The 17,912-nt window shown below is 44.6% G+C and overlaps 1 protein-coding gene across 4 annotated transcripts in view; it reads right to left on the bottom strand.

The window, feature by feature from the left end:
• SLC6A20 (solute carrier family 6 member 20) overlaps positions 1-461 on the bottom strand; it is a gene marked incomplete at both ends in the record, with an annotated part of 48,439 nt that extends 47,978 nt beyond the window's left edge. For 2 of the 4 annotated variants that reach the window (XM_079713483.1, XM_079713484.1), the window contains one exon: positions 322-446. In XM_079713483.1, the coding sequence (XP_079569609.1) occupies positions 322-446 (125 nt within the window). Of the gene's footprint in view, positions 1-321 lie in introns of all 4 variants that reach the window. The other 2 variants (XM_079713482.1, XM_079713485.1) reach the window with 2 other exon arrangements.
• Between the last annotated feature and the right edge of the window lie 17,451 nt (positions 462-17,912).

Below are 17,912 nucleotides of genomic sequence, written 5' to 3'. Positions count from 1 at the left end.
AAGGGTGACAAGGGCGTGCTGGGGGGCTTGGCCGCCCCGGGGATGGGGTCGGGGCTGCAGAGGGCTCGAGAAGGCGCTCTGGATAAGAGCTCCAGCTGTGGACTGAGATATCCTAGGTCCGATTCCCGCCTCTGTGACTCTGGGCAAATCACTTCGTTCTCTGAGCCTCAGTTTACTGGCACGCAATATGGGGCCAACCCCAGCGCGCACCCCCAGGCCTTTCAAATTAAAAAAAGGAGTCAGAGGATTAAGAATGCCATTATCGCACAGAAGGCGACCCCGCGGGGTCTTGAGGGGACTGCGCAGCCCGGGCGCCGGCACTCACCTCCGCCGTACATCTGGCACAGGTAGGGGAAGCGCCACACGTTGCCCAGGCCCACGGCGTACGAGATGCAGGCGAACACGAACTGCAGCGGGGTGGCCCACAGCGGCCGCGCTTCGTCCATGGCCCCGGAGCTTGGCGCGCGGCGCGCTGGGTGCGCGGCCGCCAGGAGCGCCGTCCCGCTCGGCTCGGCCTGGGGATGGCCCCGCGCCTCTGCCGCGGCCGCTCGCCCGCTTTTTAATTGCTAATCTCATTAACGACGCTCGCGTCGGAGGGGCGAGGCTGGTAAATGGATGACGGCGAGCCGCCCCCCGCCGCTGGGCCGCCGCGCCCGGGAAGGCACCCGAGATTGCGCTGTACAGGATGGCGCCCGGGCCCCTCCAGCTCGACGTGGGGTCTGGTGCGTCGGCTGTGGAGCTCCTGGGAGTGGTCAGGTTCCCTCCAGCACCTACCCAGCATTTACAGAGTGCCTACTGTGTGTCAGGCTTTGTCTGGGGACAGGGCTGTGAACAACACAAACATCCCCAGCCCTCCCGGAGCTGACATTCTGGTAAAGGGAATTGCTTAAATGAACTGGATGAAATAGCCCATTTTCAACTATTTTTGACCTACAGAAAGGATAATTCCATAGGGTTTACCCTAGTCCATATTTAAGACAGAAAGAGGCAAGGAAGGCAACTAAGGCAAAGGGGTTAGCAGTTCTGGGGGCGGGGGGGTAGGCTGGGGTAGTCAAGGAGGGCTTCCCAGAGGAGGGGACTTACATTTGCCCAGAGAGCAGAAGGAAGCGAGGGACTCCCCCCACCTCTCCAGTGGAAGAGGAGTGATCCAGGCAGCCATCTCCTTCCAACCACAGACAGGTTGTGTGTGCCTACTGTGTGCAGGGCCGGGAGTCTGGCTCTGTAGTGCAGGATAGGGCCAGGAATCAGGTTTCGAACAACCACTGTGGGAGATTCTACTCCTGGGGCCAGAGATTCTGGTTCACTAGGCCCGAGCCGGGTCGGGGGGGCTAAGAAACCTCATATCTTTACCAGTCTCTCAGGTGATTTGGTTTAAGGAGGTCGCTAGAAACGACTAAGTCAGGTGCTTTGGGAGTGAAGCAGGATCTGGCTTTGAATCTCAGTTCTGCCACCAACTTGGCTATGTGACCTTGAACAAGTCATTTAACCTCTCTGAGCCTCTGTTTCCTTATCTATAATGGGAACAAATATTTTCCCCTTCCATGAGCTCATGTGAGAATTAACTGAGAATTTAGCTTACTGCCTGGCACATACTAAGTGCTCAACAAAGAAGTCATTATTACAGGCTGAATGAATGAATAACACACTAAAGAGTGACATACTTTGAACAGTGCACCTGGTACAGAGTAAGAGCTAAGAAAATACTTGATAAATAAGTAAAATTAAAAAGAGATGAAAAGCAGAGTTGCCAGTGGGAATCTTAGTTGATGCCAAAATGAAATCACCACTGTGGCTCAACCCCTGGTTGGACTTTCCCCGGAGTTCCTGCCTGGCTAGCGGCACAGGAGAAAGCGGGGTGTGCTGAGGAAGATAGGGGCTCCTCAGACATACCACCTGTCCTTGATCTTCCGACCTCCAACAAGCAAAGGAGAAAAAGTTCTCAATGCGGCAGGGGAGACGATTGTGATGTTTAGACTTCGAATTCTAGAGAGTGTTTTCTTTACCCCTCGCTTCCTCCCCAGAGGAACCCACTATCATGGTTTCTATCCCAGAGGTCAGTTTCAGCTGCTCTGACCTCTACAAAACTGAACTCATGCAGTATGTGCTCTTTGCTGCCTGGCTTCCTCAGTGGGATTCACTCACATTCTGGTGTGCAGTGTATGATGTCCTTTATCCCTGCCCCCTAGGGTTCTGAGGTGTGAACATACTCGAGTTCGTGGCTGAGGGACGTTTGTGTTGTCTCCAGTTTGGGACTGTGATGAATAAAGCGTTACTGAACATCCTAGTACGTGTCCTTAGATGCATGAATCCACTCATCGCTGAGAACTCCGGGCCATCAGGTAGGTATATGTGCACCTTTAGTAGACGTTGCCAAACTGTTTCCAGAGAGGTAGTACCAGTTTACATTCCCCTGAGAGTTTCAGTTGCTGTGCATCCTCACCAACACTTGTCCTTCTGTTTTCAAAGTTCCACCCGGTCTTGTGGGTGTGTAGTGATAGTTCGCTGTGGCTATTAATCTTAATTTCCCTAATGCTAATAAGGCTGCATACTTTTCCATAGGCTGATTGGGTCACTTGCATATCCTCTTTCATGGAGTGCCTGTTCAAGTCTTTTGCCAGCTTTTAAATGGCTTGTCTGTACAGTTCTTTATATATTCTGGATATGGGTCCTTTGTCAGTTTTATATATTACAGATTTCTTCTCTCAGTCTGTGAGTTGCCTTTTTTTTTTTTTTTTTTTTTTTTGCGGTAGGCGGGCCTCTCACTGTTGTGGCCTCTCCCCTTGCGGAGCACAGGCTCCGGAGCACAGGCTCAGCGGCCACGGCTCACGGGCCCAGCCGCTCCGCGGCATGTGGGATCCTCCCAGACCGGGGCACGAACCCGCGTCCCCTGCATCGGCAGGCGGACTCTCAACCACTGCGCCACCAGGGAAGCCCTGTGAGTTGCCTTTTTATCAGTGGTGTCTTTTGATGAACAGACGTTCTTAATTTTAATAAAGTCCCAATTTACCAATCTTTCACCTTAGTGTTCTCCTTTAGTATTTTTTTTGTCATTTTAAGAGATCCCTCCCTTACCAACTCCAAGGTCATGATGATATTCCTGATAATTAAAATTTGTGGCAAAATAAGTCTCAGAGGCCCACAGAGAGGGCTGCCTTTTAATGCTATCGAATAGTGAAGAAGGCATATTGCTGCCTCTAGCCATCCGCCTGGCATGTTCTTGTTCTCATAAATGACTTTTCCCTAGACAGTACCTGGCTATGTGGCTGCATTTCAGACACTGGGCACCTTGGAGAGATGCCCAGCCTGTTATCTGGAAGAGGAGGTGGCTTGGTGTTTGTTGGTTTGACATAAGCAAGGCCCCTCTTCGATTCCCTCCCCCAGGGATCAGGCCAGCACCTCTGTCCAGTCACACTGGCAGTCACACTCCCTGGGAGCCTGTTCATGCTGTGAGGCCCTGGGTGGGGCTGTGAGTAGCACAAGGAGGCATCCCTATAACAGGACTAAGTAACACCTCAGGCCTCCTGGTAACGTCCCCACACTTTCCTGAACCCCATCTGACAAGACTCTAACCTGACAAGACCCATTGTGCTGCTGTGGCTGCTAGGAGAGGAAGGATGGGTGTGCCTGCCCAGGGAGCCAGCAAAGCAGGGGGTGGACGTTAGTGGTGGTGGGCCGGCAGATGGCTAACAACTGGCTCTCTGTGGCAAGAGCTCTGATATGTAGGTTTACCAATTTCTATGGTGTAAATATTCCCACCAAAGCCGATTCCAAGCTACCAACATGGTGTCACTGAACGTGGAGTTGGGAGAGAAGTGCAGTAGCTCACCGGTAACAGAACGTCCACCACACCTATGCAATGATACAGATAACCTCAAGAACAGAGCTAATAGTGTAGAAAATAATTAGGAAGTGGTGGGCTTTGAGTATTGACTACCTCTGTTTTAAATCATTTGTTAGTTCATATAACTTAATTTTTAATAATGGCTGTGTTTACGGGGCTTCCCTGGTGGCACAGTGGTTAAGAATCCGCCTGCCAATACAGGGGATGCGGGTTCAGGCCCTGGTCTGGGAAGATCCCACATGCCGCGGAGCAACTAAGCCCGTGCGCCACAACTACTGAGCCTGCGCTCTAGAGCCCATGAGTCACAACTACTGAACTCTCGTGCTGCAACTACTGAAGCCTGTGCGCCTAGAGCCCGTGCTCCGCAACAAGAGAAGCCACCGCAGTGAGATGCCTGAGCACCCCAATGAAGAGTAGCCCCCTGCTCGCCGCAACTAGAGAAAGCCCGCGCGCAGCAACGAAAACACAATGCAGCCAAAAATAAAATAAATAAAAAAATTTTAAAAACGAAGGAAAAAGAATTCTTTAAAAAAAAAAAAAAGGCTGTGTTTAGCAAGCAAGTCACAAAATTCCTGAAAATGTACCAGGTGGCACTCACCAGCCTGTAGGTGCTGGCCCAGCACTCTACAGGGACCTGGGGCTGGGGAAGCAACTTGTGTGTGGCAAGGGCGAGTGGAGCGAGTTCAGCTCTCAGTGGTCAGGGGCCCGAGGGCAGCAGGGTTTTCGGCTTAGCTAAGCCCCACCCCAAGTGCTCCCCGGGGGCCTCCACTGGCAGTGTGGAAGAAATATTCCCGCAGACCGGCCTGTCTAGTCTCACTGTGCCACGTCACGCAGGACACACTCCCTGAAGGATAGGCCAGCCTGCCCGAGTCATCTAATTTCGGGAAGAGGGTGGAGAAAGTGGGGATGGCCCCGACTCAGCTGTGTGGGTGTGGGTCACGGCCCCGCGACAGCGTTCCAGTTTCTCACCCACCAGCTATCGCCACACAGCTTTCAGTAACGTGCTCACCCTAGTGATCCTGCTGTTACTTAATCCCCTTTCAGTGGCTCCCAGTTCCCCACAAGATAAAGTCCAAACTCCTCAGCCTGGTCTGGAAGGCTCTAGGAACTTTTAAAAATTGGGCCCTGAGGAATTTGACCCTTGCTCACCTAGGTTCCAGGAGAAGCTAGACTTTTCACCTCCTGGAAAATGCTGTGCATTTTTATACTTCTGGGCAGTTCCCTCAGCCAGGAACACCTTCTCCCTACTTCATCCAGGAAAAGCCTGTCCATTCTTCTCGACCCAGATGGAATATTACCCTATTTAAGAAGCCTCAGCACCCCTATCCCCAGCCAGAATATATCACTCCCTCTCCTCTGCCCTCAAGCCTGGGTGTACATCTGGCTTCTAACACTTTCAGTGCTGCCTTGTCAGGAAAAGTGTAAGATACACGTCCCCTCTGGGCTGTGGCTGGTTATCATGTCTAAGTCATCCTTTTTTCCCTAGTGCCAGGCGCATGGTTGAGTCTCACTGGAGTTAGCTGATAAAGGAGAAGCCTGCTGCATAATCGGAGCACTTCAGTATAAATTCCATAGCATCCAAGACCCGGAGACGTCCGTGTTGCAGAAGGTTTCTTCAGACATTTCAAGTCTTTATTGCCCACCTACTACTGTGTGCCAGGAGCCAGCTTGGGGACTTGAGGTAAACCTCTGAACATGGCCTTCCCTTCCCTGCTCTCCAAGGCACCTGCTCACTCTCCCATGGGGAGCACAGAGACACACACAGTGGAAATAGGCGTGTGGAAGCCACCAGGAGGAGGTTCTGCAGAAGAAACACTGAAGCTGCTGGGGGGACTGGTCCAGCTCAGGTGGTGAAGAGGAGGGCCCTCCCAAGAGCCTGGGGGAGTCCCTGCTCCAGGGCTGAGTGTGTGCACATATGTATGTGCATGTATTTGTGTGTGCCTGCATGTCTACATATGTGGGTGCATACATGCCTCTGTGTGTGTGTGTGTGTGTGTGTGTGTGTGTGTGTGTGTGTGGTGCTGAGGAGACAGTGAAACTGAGCAGGACCCTCTGAGGCCTTCCTGGGTACAGAAGTTCCTCTGTGTCCCCGTTTCTTGTTTGTAGAAAAAGGCTTTAGTCTCCTAGGCCTTCCCTGAGTTCCAAAGAGCAGACTCAAGCAGTTACTAATTAGGGAAGTGAGGGCATGCGGAAACAAAGAGAAAGCAAATGGTTCCGTAGGAAAACCAATTAGTTCAGTGATAAAACAGAGTCTTAGTTTCCCCTCAAGAGACACACATAACAGTCTGACACATATCTTTGAGTTTTTATGCAGAAACTAAGACACCTGACCAGGTGGAGGACTACATGCTGACTCCAAGACCCCAGACTGGGACCAGAGGGAGGGTTGATAATTAAGATTCCTGAAACACCAACCTGTTACCTCAACACCAACCAATGAGAAGAAAGTCTTGCACCCTTCAGCCCTCACCCCAAACGCTGCCTTTAGAAACCCTTCCCTGAAAGCCATTGGAGAGTCAGGGTCTTTTGAGCATGAGCTGCCCGTTCTCCTTGCTTGGTGCTCTGCAAATAAATGCTGTACTTTCCTTCACCACAACCTGGTGTCAGTAGATTGGGTTTGTTGTGCAGCAGGTGGGCAGACCCAAGTTCAGTTCAGTTAAAGTTTTGGCAACCATGAAAGGACAGCTGTCCCAAGTGGGCATCCTGCCCATGGCACATTGTCCCCTGGCTGGTGGTTACACTCAGATTCTGTCCAGCAGCTGCCTGAGCACCTTCGTCTCAGGGGCAAACCCTAGAACTTGCTGCTGACCAGGCATTGCTGACCCATGGTGCTTTTGGTTCTATGGTGAAGGAAACAAGGCTCTGGTCCTGGTTTGTTAGACACCTCTGGCAAGTGCCAGAACCTTGTGTGTGACATCAGGATATTCTTCCCTACTGGGTTGCCTTGATTGGAATTTCCCTTTTTTGGGAGGGAAAGGCATAGGACTTGATCATCTGGTTTTGAGTGGAGTACTGCTTTAATTGGATTTTCCATTCTGGGTTGAGGAGTTCCTTGGCCATCAGGCACCACCTGAGTGGTAATTGGGAAACTCCCTGTTAGACCAAGGCTTGCCTGCGCTCTCATCTGGACTGGCGAGTAGGAAACTTTCCATTCTTGTGCTATAGGGAACTGCAACCCTGAGAGGCCATCAGATACTGACCTGCCTGTTTCTAGTAATACCAGCCGTGTGAAAGAATAATGGGAAACCATAACTCTATTCCACCTTGTAGTCCCATATGTGGTGCTCCAAGGACAATGGTGCTTCAAGGACAAAGGACAACCCTGCCTGAAAAAGTGTCAGCGTCACACCCCCTACCAGACTCTTAATCGCCCTCCCCACCATGTTGTGATGGTTATGAAATTCCTGAGCCCACCTGGGTGACGCCCACCTGGGTAACGGGACCTGTCCCAAATAAGGAAAGGCATCTGCCCTGTCCTACTCCCACCCTATAGAAGGAAGGTGTATGTGCCTCGACCAATCAGCAAACGAAATTTTCACCTTGGACCATTCCTTTGTTTTCTGGCTATAAAAACTGATCAATAGCACATGTTCAGTCTTGACTCTCCCAGACTACTAGGAAGTCTGCCCGCTGTTCTGGCAGCAAACCTCCCCTCTAATAAATTCTATCTTCTTTACATTCTGCCTTATGTCTGGAAATTCTTTTCCAACCTGCGTTCAGACCATGACACCCTAGGGTGTATTTTGCAAAACTGGGAGATCTTCAGCTATGCTCCCATGAAGGAAAAAATGATATTTTATTGTAATACTGCTTGGCCTCAGTACTCCCTGGGACCTGGAGAACAATGGCCCCTCAATGGTGCTTTAGATTATAACACCATCTTTCAATTAGAACTATTTTGTAAAAGGGAAGGAAAATGGGATGAAATTGCTTATGTATAGGCTTTTATGATATTCTGTCAATGTAAGCCTTTTGGAATTGGTTTGGCTTTTATCTTGGGTGTGTGCATGAGTATCTTGGTACATTATGTCCAAATCCTGTTTTCTCTCCCTGGTTTTGACCCTCATTAAGGGGTCCTGGTTTGGGGGGAAACCCTACCTGTAGGAGAGGAAGAAAGTGAAAGGATTAATCATTCTCAGAGACATTCCTGGCATTGACCCTTGTTAGAGGGCCCTGGTTTTGACCATTTAGAGGGTCCTGGTAACTTGAATGTGGTCTAGACAGTCCTAGAAACTGATAGTTTAAATGTGGTCTTGAGTCTGATTCAGAGCAGGTAAGTTCATCTGGAAGTGTGAAGGTGAGTGAACGATATGTATTATTGTCTACTACTGTGGTTTGTTTAGACTGAACTGGCTATTTGAGAACTGAAGGAAACCACCATGAAAATGGCCAAAATGGACTCTTTTGACATTCCAAAACTGGTTTTTGCATATGCAGTTAGAAGAAGCTGGTTTTCTACGGAACTTATTTTTTTCTCCGGGTGCCTTTGAGATGTAAATGTTCTACCAGGGCTCTCATCTTACCCGACCCTCTCCTATTCCTAAAAATGAAAAATAAAAGGGGGGTGGGGGAAGAGGCCTTTTAATTCAAGCAGGAAAACTATGAGATATCTGTGTCCACATGGATGTATGTATGTCTGTGTATATTATAGATATGATGTCTTTACCTCTAGGCGGTATTATCAAAATTAATTTGTAAATTAGCTCTATTTAACTGGTTTAAAGGAAATTTAAGTGCTTATATAAATTCTTGGAAATATAAAGGAAACTGATCAGAATGAATTTCAGGTTCACATGATCTGGGAAATATTCAATATTGAATTAATATCTGGTATTAAAGTTAGTGTAGGCTTGTTAGTTTAATTGGTGAGGATGTCTTTGACATTATCAATATTGAGTATGGTAGTTTTATTGTACCTAGTCTAAATGTATCATTAATTACAATAAATATAAATGGATTAAATGGACCAGGTGAAAGAGACTATAAGATCAGAATAAAAAAATTCACACATACACTTACATGCCATTTACAAGAGAAAAATCAAAAAAGATCACAGAAAGATTTACAGTAAAATGATGAAAAGGATATAGCAGGATAATGTTATCCAAAAGAAAGCTAAGAGGAGCTGTATTACATCAGACAAAATAGACTTTAAACCAAAGAGTGTTATTAGTGATAGAAAGAACACCTATCACTAGAAAGATGTAACATTTTGAAAGTTGAATACAATTAGTAAAATAGCTTCAAAAACCAGGAAGCAAAAAAGTGATAGACTACAAGGAGAAACTGACGTATCTGCTATCATGATGGAGATTTCTGCACTCCTCTCTCCATTGTTGGTAAAGCAGAAAATGAAAAGTAAAGAACAAGGAATGGGAAATGATATAGATTATAAGAATAAGAGCCAAATGGAACTTTTAGAAATAAAAAAATGCAATAATTGAAAATAGAAACCCAATGAATGGGTTTAAAAGTGGATTAGACACAGTTGAGGAGAGATTTGATGAACTCAAAGATATGTCATAAGAAATTTTCTGGAACATTGCACAGAGAGATAAATAGGTAAAAAATATGAAAAGAAGTTAAGATATATAGACAAGCTATGCAGGGCAATAAAGTAGTATATGCTTACCTAGAATTCTAGAATGAAAAGAGAAAGAAACTGAGACAGAGCCATACTTAAAGTACTAGGAGCTCAGCATTTTCCACTATGGATTCATGCAGTCCAGTCAATCTTATGCAGGATTAAAAAAAAATCTATCTATCTATCTATCTATCTCAAGATGCATCAGAATGAGGCTCCAGAACATCATGGTGAGCACTTAATCCATGACACAGGTCTCACTGCAGAGGACTGTTTAATTTTTGGGATTTTGAAAAAAATAGAAAGGTAGAACTTAGGTCCTGGACAAGTAGAATAGCATATAATTTAGAAGAGTGATAAGAATTCAAATGTTCTACAGAGGTGAATAACTTTAGACTCTGTGATGGTATGCAAAGTGAACATTTCAGGGAGCTGATCCCAAATGCTTTTTATAGCTCTCCAGGATCTAATCAGTGTTCATATATTGCATTTGGTTGTTATGAATAGAGTTGCTTTTAGGACAGTTTTCCTACCTTTTAAATTTCATGATATTGACTTTTGAAGAGAACAGGCTAATTGTTTAAATTGCAGAACGTCCTACATTCAGGATTTGCCTGATTGTTTCATTGGGGGCCATTTAACACTGTTTTTCCCTCCTTATGACTTGCAGAGAACATGTTCAATTTAGTCTTTACATGGCATGTGTGATATATACTATAGCACTGTAAATGCACTTAGGCAATTAATTGTATTTGTTACTGATAGACTTTGGGAAAAAAAATGAGTATGTAACCTGAGTTTGCAATTTACGTTCACAAAATGAGAGACAGTACTGACCTTCTCCACTAAATTCAGACTATCTGGCACATCTAAGTGAGGCAGAATGCCCCTAGGATGGCGAAGAATCACTGGCTAGAACTGAAGTCCGGTGACCGCACAGAGCTGGGACTGGGCTGGCAGCTGCAGGCTGTGGCTCTGTTTCTAGGGCTGCTTCTGCTGTGAGATATGAAAAAACTAATGGGACACAGATGACTTTAATGGCAGCTTTAAAAATGAGATAAAAGAAAATGAGAAGTCTAAGGCTTGAAAGCAAAGAAGACTTAACCTAAAATGATAGGGAAATCATAGCATAAATGTTTGAATTTGTATACTTTACTATTATGTACTGGTAAAAACTCAGGGCTTTGTGAGACTCAGAGTAAGGTTAAAGAAAATAATAAATTTAATATGCTGTGTCCTTTTGTCCACATGCCCACTTCCAAAGGACAGCTGTTTCAAGAAAGCAACCTGAAAGGCTTTTCTGTAAACTGATCCTTCTGTTGTCTGAAGGAACTCATTTGGGTAAAGAGCACCAAGTAGGCATTGTTTAGAAAGGCCCAAATGGAACAAACAGGCATTTTTCAGGTCAGAGGGAATAGATGCAGAAACAAGCTTATTTGGAAAACATTGTGGCTTCTCACCATGACCACTCAGCTGATCACCTGCGTTAGTAAGATCCAGCCACATGCTATGAAAACACCAGCCTGAGAGCAGCGATGAACCATTCCGTACTTTGTGTTGGCTAAATTTATTTCTTCACCTCAAATATTTTTGCTGGGAACAAGCAATCAAGACCAACTAGAAGGCATAATCTGGTGGAGAAAAAGAGCCCTGTGAAAATATTTTCAAGGGTCAGAGTATGCCTGGGGCCATGCTGTCTCAATTAGTGACCCCCAAAGGAGTTTCACTGTGTCCTGCTATGCTGTTTTGTGCCTGTTCTCTCATTTCATAACAGGAGAAGCCCTATGAATCTCACCCTGCCAGAAAACACACATGCTTCGTTTCACAAGCTCAATAGCTCAAATTACACTAGATTTCTTTCACCTGTCGATATGCAAAATGTGGTCTCTGGCCCAGAATGGGCACCACTGGGGAGCCTGTGAAAAATGCAGACTCTCGGGCCCCTCTCCAGGCCTCCTGAGTCAGAACCTACGTTTTAGCAAGACCCCCGGGGGATCTGTAGGAAGGTTAAAGTTTAAGGAGCACGCTGGTTCTTCAACCTGGTTTCATGGCAGGATCCTCTATGCAGCTTTAAAGCACAGATGCAGGATGCCAAGTGAGTGTTCGTTTAGAAGTCACGTGGCATTTTCCACCTTTCAAATTTCTTCTCTAAAATACACTGAGTCAACAGAAAAAAGATCTTAAAGATAATTTTGTTGTATATGCAAACAAAAATTTCTCCTCCTGAACTTGAAGAGCTCGAAATCTTTTCCCTGCTTACCAAGGTGCCACATTGCCGGGATATAGCTCAAGGCCCTTGGGGAGGGATTTTGCTACATGGATTCCCTGCTGTATCACAGGGAGTGACATACTTCCCAGATTTCTGACCTTCTGTTTTCCATTTCCCAACATACAACTTACCCAGAATTACATTTTATCATGGTCTGTCATGTTTTGTTTTCATTTATTCAGTACTTTAAAATTCCGACTATATAGGATACCTATAGGAAAGTACATTCACATGTGTGTAATATAGCAAATAATTTTAATGTTAGTGCCCATGTAGCCACCATATAAATGAAGAAATAATGTCTACTGCTCAAGAGCGCTTTCCATCCCTCCTCTCCGCAGTTCTCCAACGCCCCACCTGCCCAGAGATTACTACTATTCTATCTGTTTCTTAGCTTTTCTTTATGATTTTACTATCTATCCACATACCCTAAAAAATGTAGCTTGGTTTTGCCTGGTTTTGAACTTTTTGGAGATAGAATCATAATGTCTTTTTGCGTTTTACTTCTGTTGTTTAACATCCTGTCTGGGGGACACATCCATGTTGTATGTAGCTGTCACTTGTGTATTTTCATTGCTGTAGACGGTCAATTTTATGATTATAGTACATGGGAATTTTCAGTAGAACATTGCGTAATTCAGTCTATTTTTTTTTTTTTTTTTTTTGGCTGTGTTGGCTTCATTGCTGCATGCGGGCTTTCTCTAGTTGTGGCGAGCGGGGGCTACTCCTCATTGCGGTGCGTAGGCTTTTCATTGCAGTGGCTTCTCTTGCTGCGGAGCACGGGCTCTAGGCACGCCGGCTTCAGTAGTTGTGACTCACGGGCTTAGTTGCTCCGTAGCATGTGGGATCTTCCCGGACCAGGGATCGAACCCATGTCCCCTGCATTGGCAGGTGGATTCTTAACCACTGTGTCACCAGGAAAGTCCTGATTCAGTCTATTGAACTTTGTTCAGACTTGCCTCAAAAGGTATAGTGTGGCCAATCTTTACAAATATTCTCTATTTGGTTAAAAAGAGAGTGGATGCAGCAGTTTGAGGGCAGTGCTTTATTTGTCTGTTAGGCCAAATTTGCTTTGGTATGGTTCCTATCCTCACATTCTCACTGATTTTTTTTTTTGTCTGCTTGATCTGTCAATCACTGAGAGAAGGGTGTTAGTATCTTCCACTATGACTGTGGATTTGTCTAGTTCTCCTTTTAATTGCATCCATTTTTTCTTTATAGATTTTGAAGCTGTTAGGCAATCAAACTTTAAATTGTTATATCTTCCTGGAGAAGTAAAACTTTTATCTTATAGAGTGACTCTGTTTATCTCTAGCAGTGTTAAGATTCTCTTTTTATTTGAATAATTTACCTGCAGATTGTTGTGTATTTTTTATGTTCACAATCCTGCCATCTATAGATAATGACTTTTTTTCCCCCTGGACTCATGCTTTGGTTTGAAGCTCCAGCACAATGTTGAATAGAAGTGGGGAGAGCAGGGGACTTTACTGTGTTTCTAAGATCAAAGGGTAAGCATTCCACACATCACTACTCAGTATGGATGTTGAGTTTTATCAAATATAAATCAAATCAGGTCACTCCTCCGCTCAAACCCACAGGTGGCCTCCCCATCTCACTCAGCACGAAAGACAAAGTCCCTGCAGTGACCTACAAGCTCTGTACGGCCTGACCCCCTCACTGTTTCTATGCCCTCCTCTCCTACTACTTTGTCTTGTTCTAACTACCCCAGGCACAGCACCAGATTGGTTCTGCCCTGGGGCCTTTGCACTGGCTCATTTCTCTGCCTGAATGTTATTCTCCCAGATACGACATGACCAATTTCCTTACTTCCTCAGATTTTTGCTCAGAAGTCTCCTCATGAGGCCTTAGTGATAACCTCAGCTAAAATGGCAACTGCCACTCCCAGGTTTTATACCCTCTTTCCTGCTTCATTCTATCTCCTTGGCCCTTATCACTATTTAGCATATAATGTGAGTTTCTCATTTATCAGGTCTGATTCATTAGTTTATTTAGAGGTAATTATTATGTGCAGGGCCCTGTTCTAGGTACTGGGGATGCAGCTGTAAACAAGACAACCCAGACCCCAGGCATATATTCTAGTAGGAAGGAATACAAGAAAACACACTGCTGCTTCTCCATCTCAAGAAAAAAAAATCCCTTTGCTTGACCCCACTTTCCCTTCTGGCTTCTGTCCTGTTTGTTTCTATTCTATCTTATAGCAAAACTCATCAAGACTTGTCTACACCTACTTTGTCTCAGTCTCTCTCCTCCCATTGCTTCTTACAGTTAACTGTCTTGTCAAGGTCACCAACGATCCCAGACGTGGCTAAATCGAGCGGTCCGTTCTCAGGACTCCTTCCCTTGCCCACCCAGCTGTTTCAGGCCCAGGTGCTCACTCCTTTCTCCTGGGGCACCTTTCCTAGCTTGCTTCCAGGACAGCACTGTCTCCTGGATTCACTGCTCAGTCTCCTCTGCTGATTCTTCCTCTCTCCATGATCTGTGATACTGGGCTTCTCACCTACACTCACCTCTGTATCTTTCTTTATTGTGGTTTAAAAGCCACTTATTCACTTATAATTCCCAACGTTGTATCTTCAGCCCAGACCACACCTCAGATGTTTAGACTTGTATGTCTACCACCTCCCCAAATCCCCCTTTGGAGGTCTGGGGAGGGAGGCATCTCAAACTTGTCTAAAAGTGAATTTCCAATCTTCGATTCCCAAGACCTGCTCCTCATCCCTGATACCAAGTCTAACCTTTCAGTTGCTCAGACCGAGGCCTTTGGAGTCATTCTTGATTCCTCTCTAATCCTCACTTCCAATCTGAGCTGCTGTCCTTTTTGTTTACCTTAAAACCATACATCTGGAACCAAACTCTCCTACACTGCTAGTAGGAGTATAAGCTGTCAAATTGGAAAACTCTGGGGCAGTACCTGAATATTGGTACATGCTGCTATCGGGCAATGGCACTCCTAGATGTATGTATCTCCACGAGAAGATCCACCCCAGATGTTATGGCAGCATTCTCTGTATTCTGTACTAGCCCAGAACTGGAACAACCCCCAGTGTCCAGCAACAGTAGAATGGATATGTAAATTATGGACTATTCACTGAGGGAACACTACACAGCAATGAGGATGAACAAACAATTGCAACATACAATAACATAGATGAATCTCACAAACAGAATTGAAAGAAGTTGGACACAATATATACTGTATGATTCCACGTATATAAAGTTGGAAACCAGCCAAGATGAATCTCAAGTGCTAGAACTCAGGAAAATGGTTACCTCTGCAGGGAGATGGTACCAGAAGGGGGAGCACAGGAAATCTCTGGGGGGGCAGACAGAAGTACTTTTATTTTTTAAACTTTTGGCTGTGTTGGGTCACACTGCTACGCACAGGCTTTCTCTAGTTGCGGCGACTGGGGGCTACTCTTTCTTGCAGTGCGCGGGCTTCTTATTGCAGTGGCTTCTCTTGTTGCGGAGCAGGGGCTCTAGGCATGTGGGCTTCAGTAGTTGCAGCATGGGGGCTCAGTAGTTGTGGTGCATGGGCTCTAGAGCACAGGCTCAGTAGTTGTGGCGCATGGGCTGAGTTGCTCCGCGGCATGTGGGATCTTCCCAGACCAGGAATCAAACCCGTGTCCCCTGCATTGACAGGCAGATTCTTAACCATTGTGCCACCATGGAAGTCCTGGGGGGCAAATAATAAGCGATTTTTCATCCTGGTCCTAAACGAAGTGTTTACATTGTGAAAATTCTATGCACTGTGCACTTATGATTTGTGCATTTTTTTGATTTTTTTTTATACAGCAGGTTCTTATTAGTTATCCATTTTATACATATTAGTGTATACATGTCAATCCCAACCTCCCAATTCATCTCAACACTCCCCACTCACCCCGCCCCCGCTTTCCCACCTTGGTGTCCATAAGTGTGTTCTCTACATCTGTGTCTCTATTTCTGCCCTGCAAACTGGTTCATCTGTACCATTTTTCTAGGTCCCACACACATGTGTTAATATACGATATCTGTTTGCCTCTTTCTGACTTACTTCACTCTGTATGACAGTCTCTAGGTCCATCCACATCTCTACAAATGACCCAATTTCGTTCCTTTTCATGGCTGAGTAATATTCATTGTATTCATTGTATATATATGTACCACATCTTCTTTATCCATTCGTTGATGGGCATTTAGGTTGCTTCCATGACCTGCCTATTGTAAACAGTACAGCAATGAGCATTGGCGTGCATGTGACTTTTTGAATTATGGTTTTCTCTGGGTATATGCCCAGTAGTGGGATGGCAGGGTCATATGGTAATTCTATTTTTAGTTTTTTAAGGAACCTCCATACTGTTCTCCATAGTGGCTGTATCAATTTACATTCCCACCAACAGTGCAAGAGGGTTCCCATTTCTCCACACCCTCTCCAGCATCTGCTGTTTGTAGATTTTCTGATGATTCCCATTCTAACTGGTGTGAGGTAATACCTCATTGTAGTTTTGATTTGCATTTCTCTAATAATTAGTGATGTTGAGCAGCTTTTCATGGGCTTCTTGGCCATATGTATGTCTTCTTTGGAGAAATGTCTATTTAGGTCTTCTGCCCATTTTTTGATTGGGTTCTTTGTTTTTTCAATATTGAGCTGCATGAGCTGTTTATATATTTTGGAGATTAATCTTTTGTCCGTTGATTTGTTTGCAAATATTTTCTCCCATTTTGAGGGTTATCTTTTTGTCTTGTTTGTAGTCTCCTTTTCTTTGCAAAAGGTTTTAAGTTTCATTAGGTCCCATTTGTTTATTTTTGTTTTTATTTCCATTACTCTAGGAGGTGGATCAAAAAAGATCTTGCTGTGATTTATGTCAAAGAGTGTTCTTCCTATGTTTTCCTCTAAGAGTTTTATAGTGTACAGTCTTACATTTAGGTCTCTAATCCATTTTGAGTTTATTTTTGTGTATGGTGTTAGGGAGTGTTCTAGTTTCATTCTTTTACGTGTAGCTGTCCAGTTTTCCCAGCACCACTTATTGAAGAGACTGTCTTTTCTCCATTGTATATCCTTGCCTCCTTTGTCATAGATTAGTTGACCATATGTGCGTGGGTTTATCTCTGGGCTTTCTATCCTGTTCCATTGATCTATATTTCTGTTTTTGTGCCAGTACCATATTGTCTTGATTACTATAGCTTTGTAGTATAGTCTAAAGTCAGAGAGGCTGATTCCTCCACCTCTGTTTTTTTCCCTCAAGACTGCCTTGGCAATTCGGGGTCTTTTGTGTCTCCACACAAATTTTAAGATTTTTTGTTCTGCTTCTGTAAAAAATGCCATTGGTAATTTGATAGGGATTGCATTGAATTTGTAGATTGCTTTGGGTAGTATAGTCATTTTCACAATGTTGATTCTTCCAATCCAAGAACATGGTATATCTCTCCATCTGTTTGTATCATCTTTAATTTCTTTCATCAGTGTCTTATAGTTTTCTGCATATAGGTCTTTTGTCTCCCTTGGTAGGTTTATTCCTAGGTATATTATTCTTTTTGTTGCAATGGTAAATGGAGTGTTTCCTTAATTTCTCTTTCAGATTTTTCATCATTAGTGTATAGGAATGCAAGAGATTTCTGTGCATTAATTTTGTATCCTGCAACTTTACCAAATTCATTGATTAGCTCTAGTAGTTTTCTGGTGGCATCTTTAGGATTCTCTATGTATAGCATCATGTCATCTGCAAACAATGACAGTTTTACGTCTCCTTTTTTTATTTGGATTCAATTTATTTCTTTTTCTTCTCTGATTGCCATGACCAGGATTCCAAAACTATGTTGAATAACAGTGGTGAGAGTGGACATCCTTTTCTTGATCCTGATCTTAGAGGAAATGCTTTCAGTTTTTCACCACTAAGAATGTTTGCTGTGGGTGTGTCATATATGGCCCTTATTATGTTGAGGTAGGTTCCCTCTATGCCCATTTTCTGGAGAGTTTTTATCCTAAACGGGTGTGCAATTTTGTCAAAAGCTTTTCTGCATCTATTTTGATGATCATATGGTTTTTATTCTTCAGTTTGTTAATATGGTGTATCACATTGATTGATTTGCATATACTGAAGAATCCTTGCAGCCCTGGGATAAATCCCACTTGATCATGGTGTATGATCCTTTTAATATGTTGTTGGATTCTGTTTGCTAGTATTTTGTTGAGGAGTTTTGCATCTATATTCATCAGT

Source organism: Hyperoodon ampullatus (assembly GCF_949752795.1).
Source record: "Hyperoodon ampullatus genome assembly, chromosome: 10".
NCBI lineage: Eukaryota > Metazoa > Chordata > Mammalia > Artiodactyla > Ziphiidae > Hyperoodon > Hyperoodon ampullatus.
Note: the sequence above shows the minus strand (reverse complement) of the source record. Positions and strands in the feature narration are given on the sequence as shown.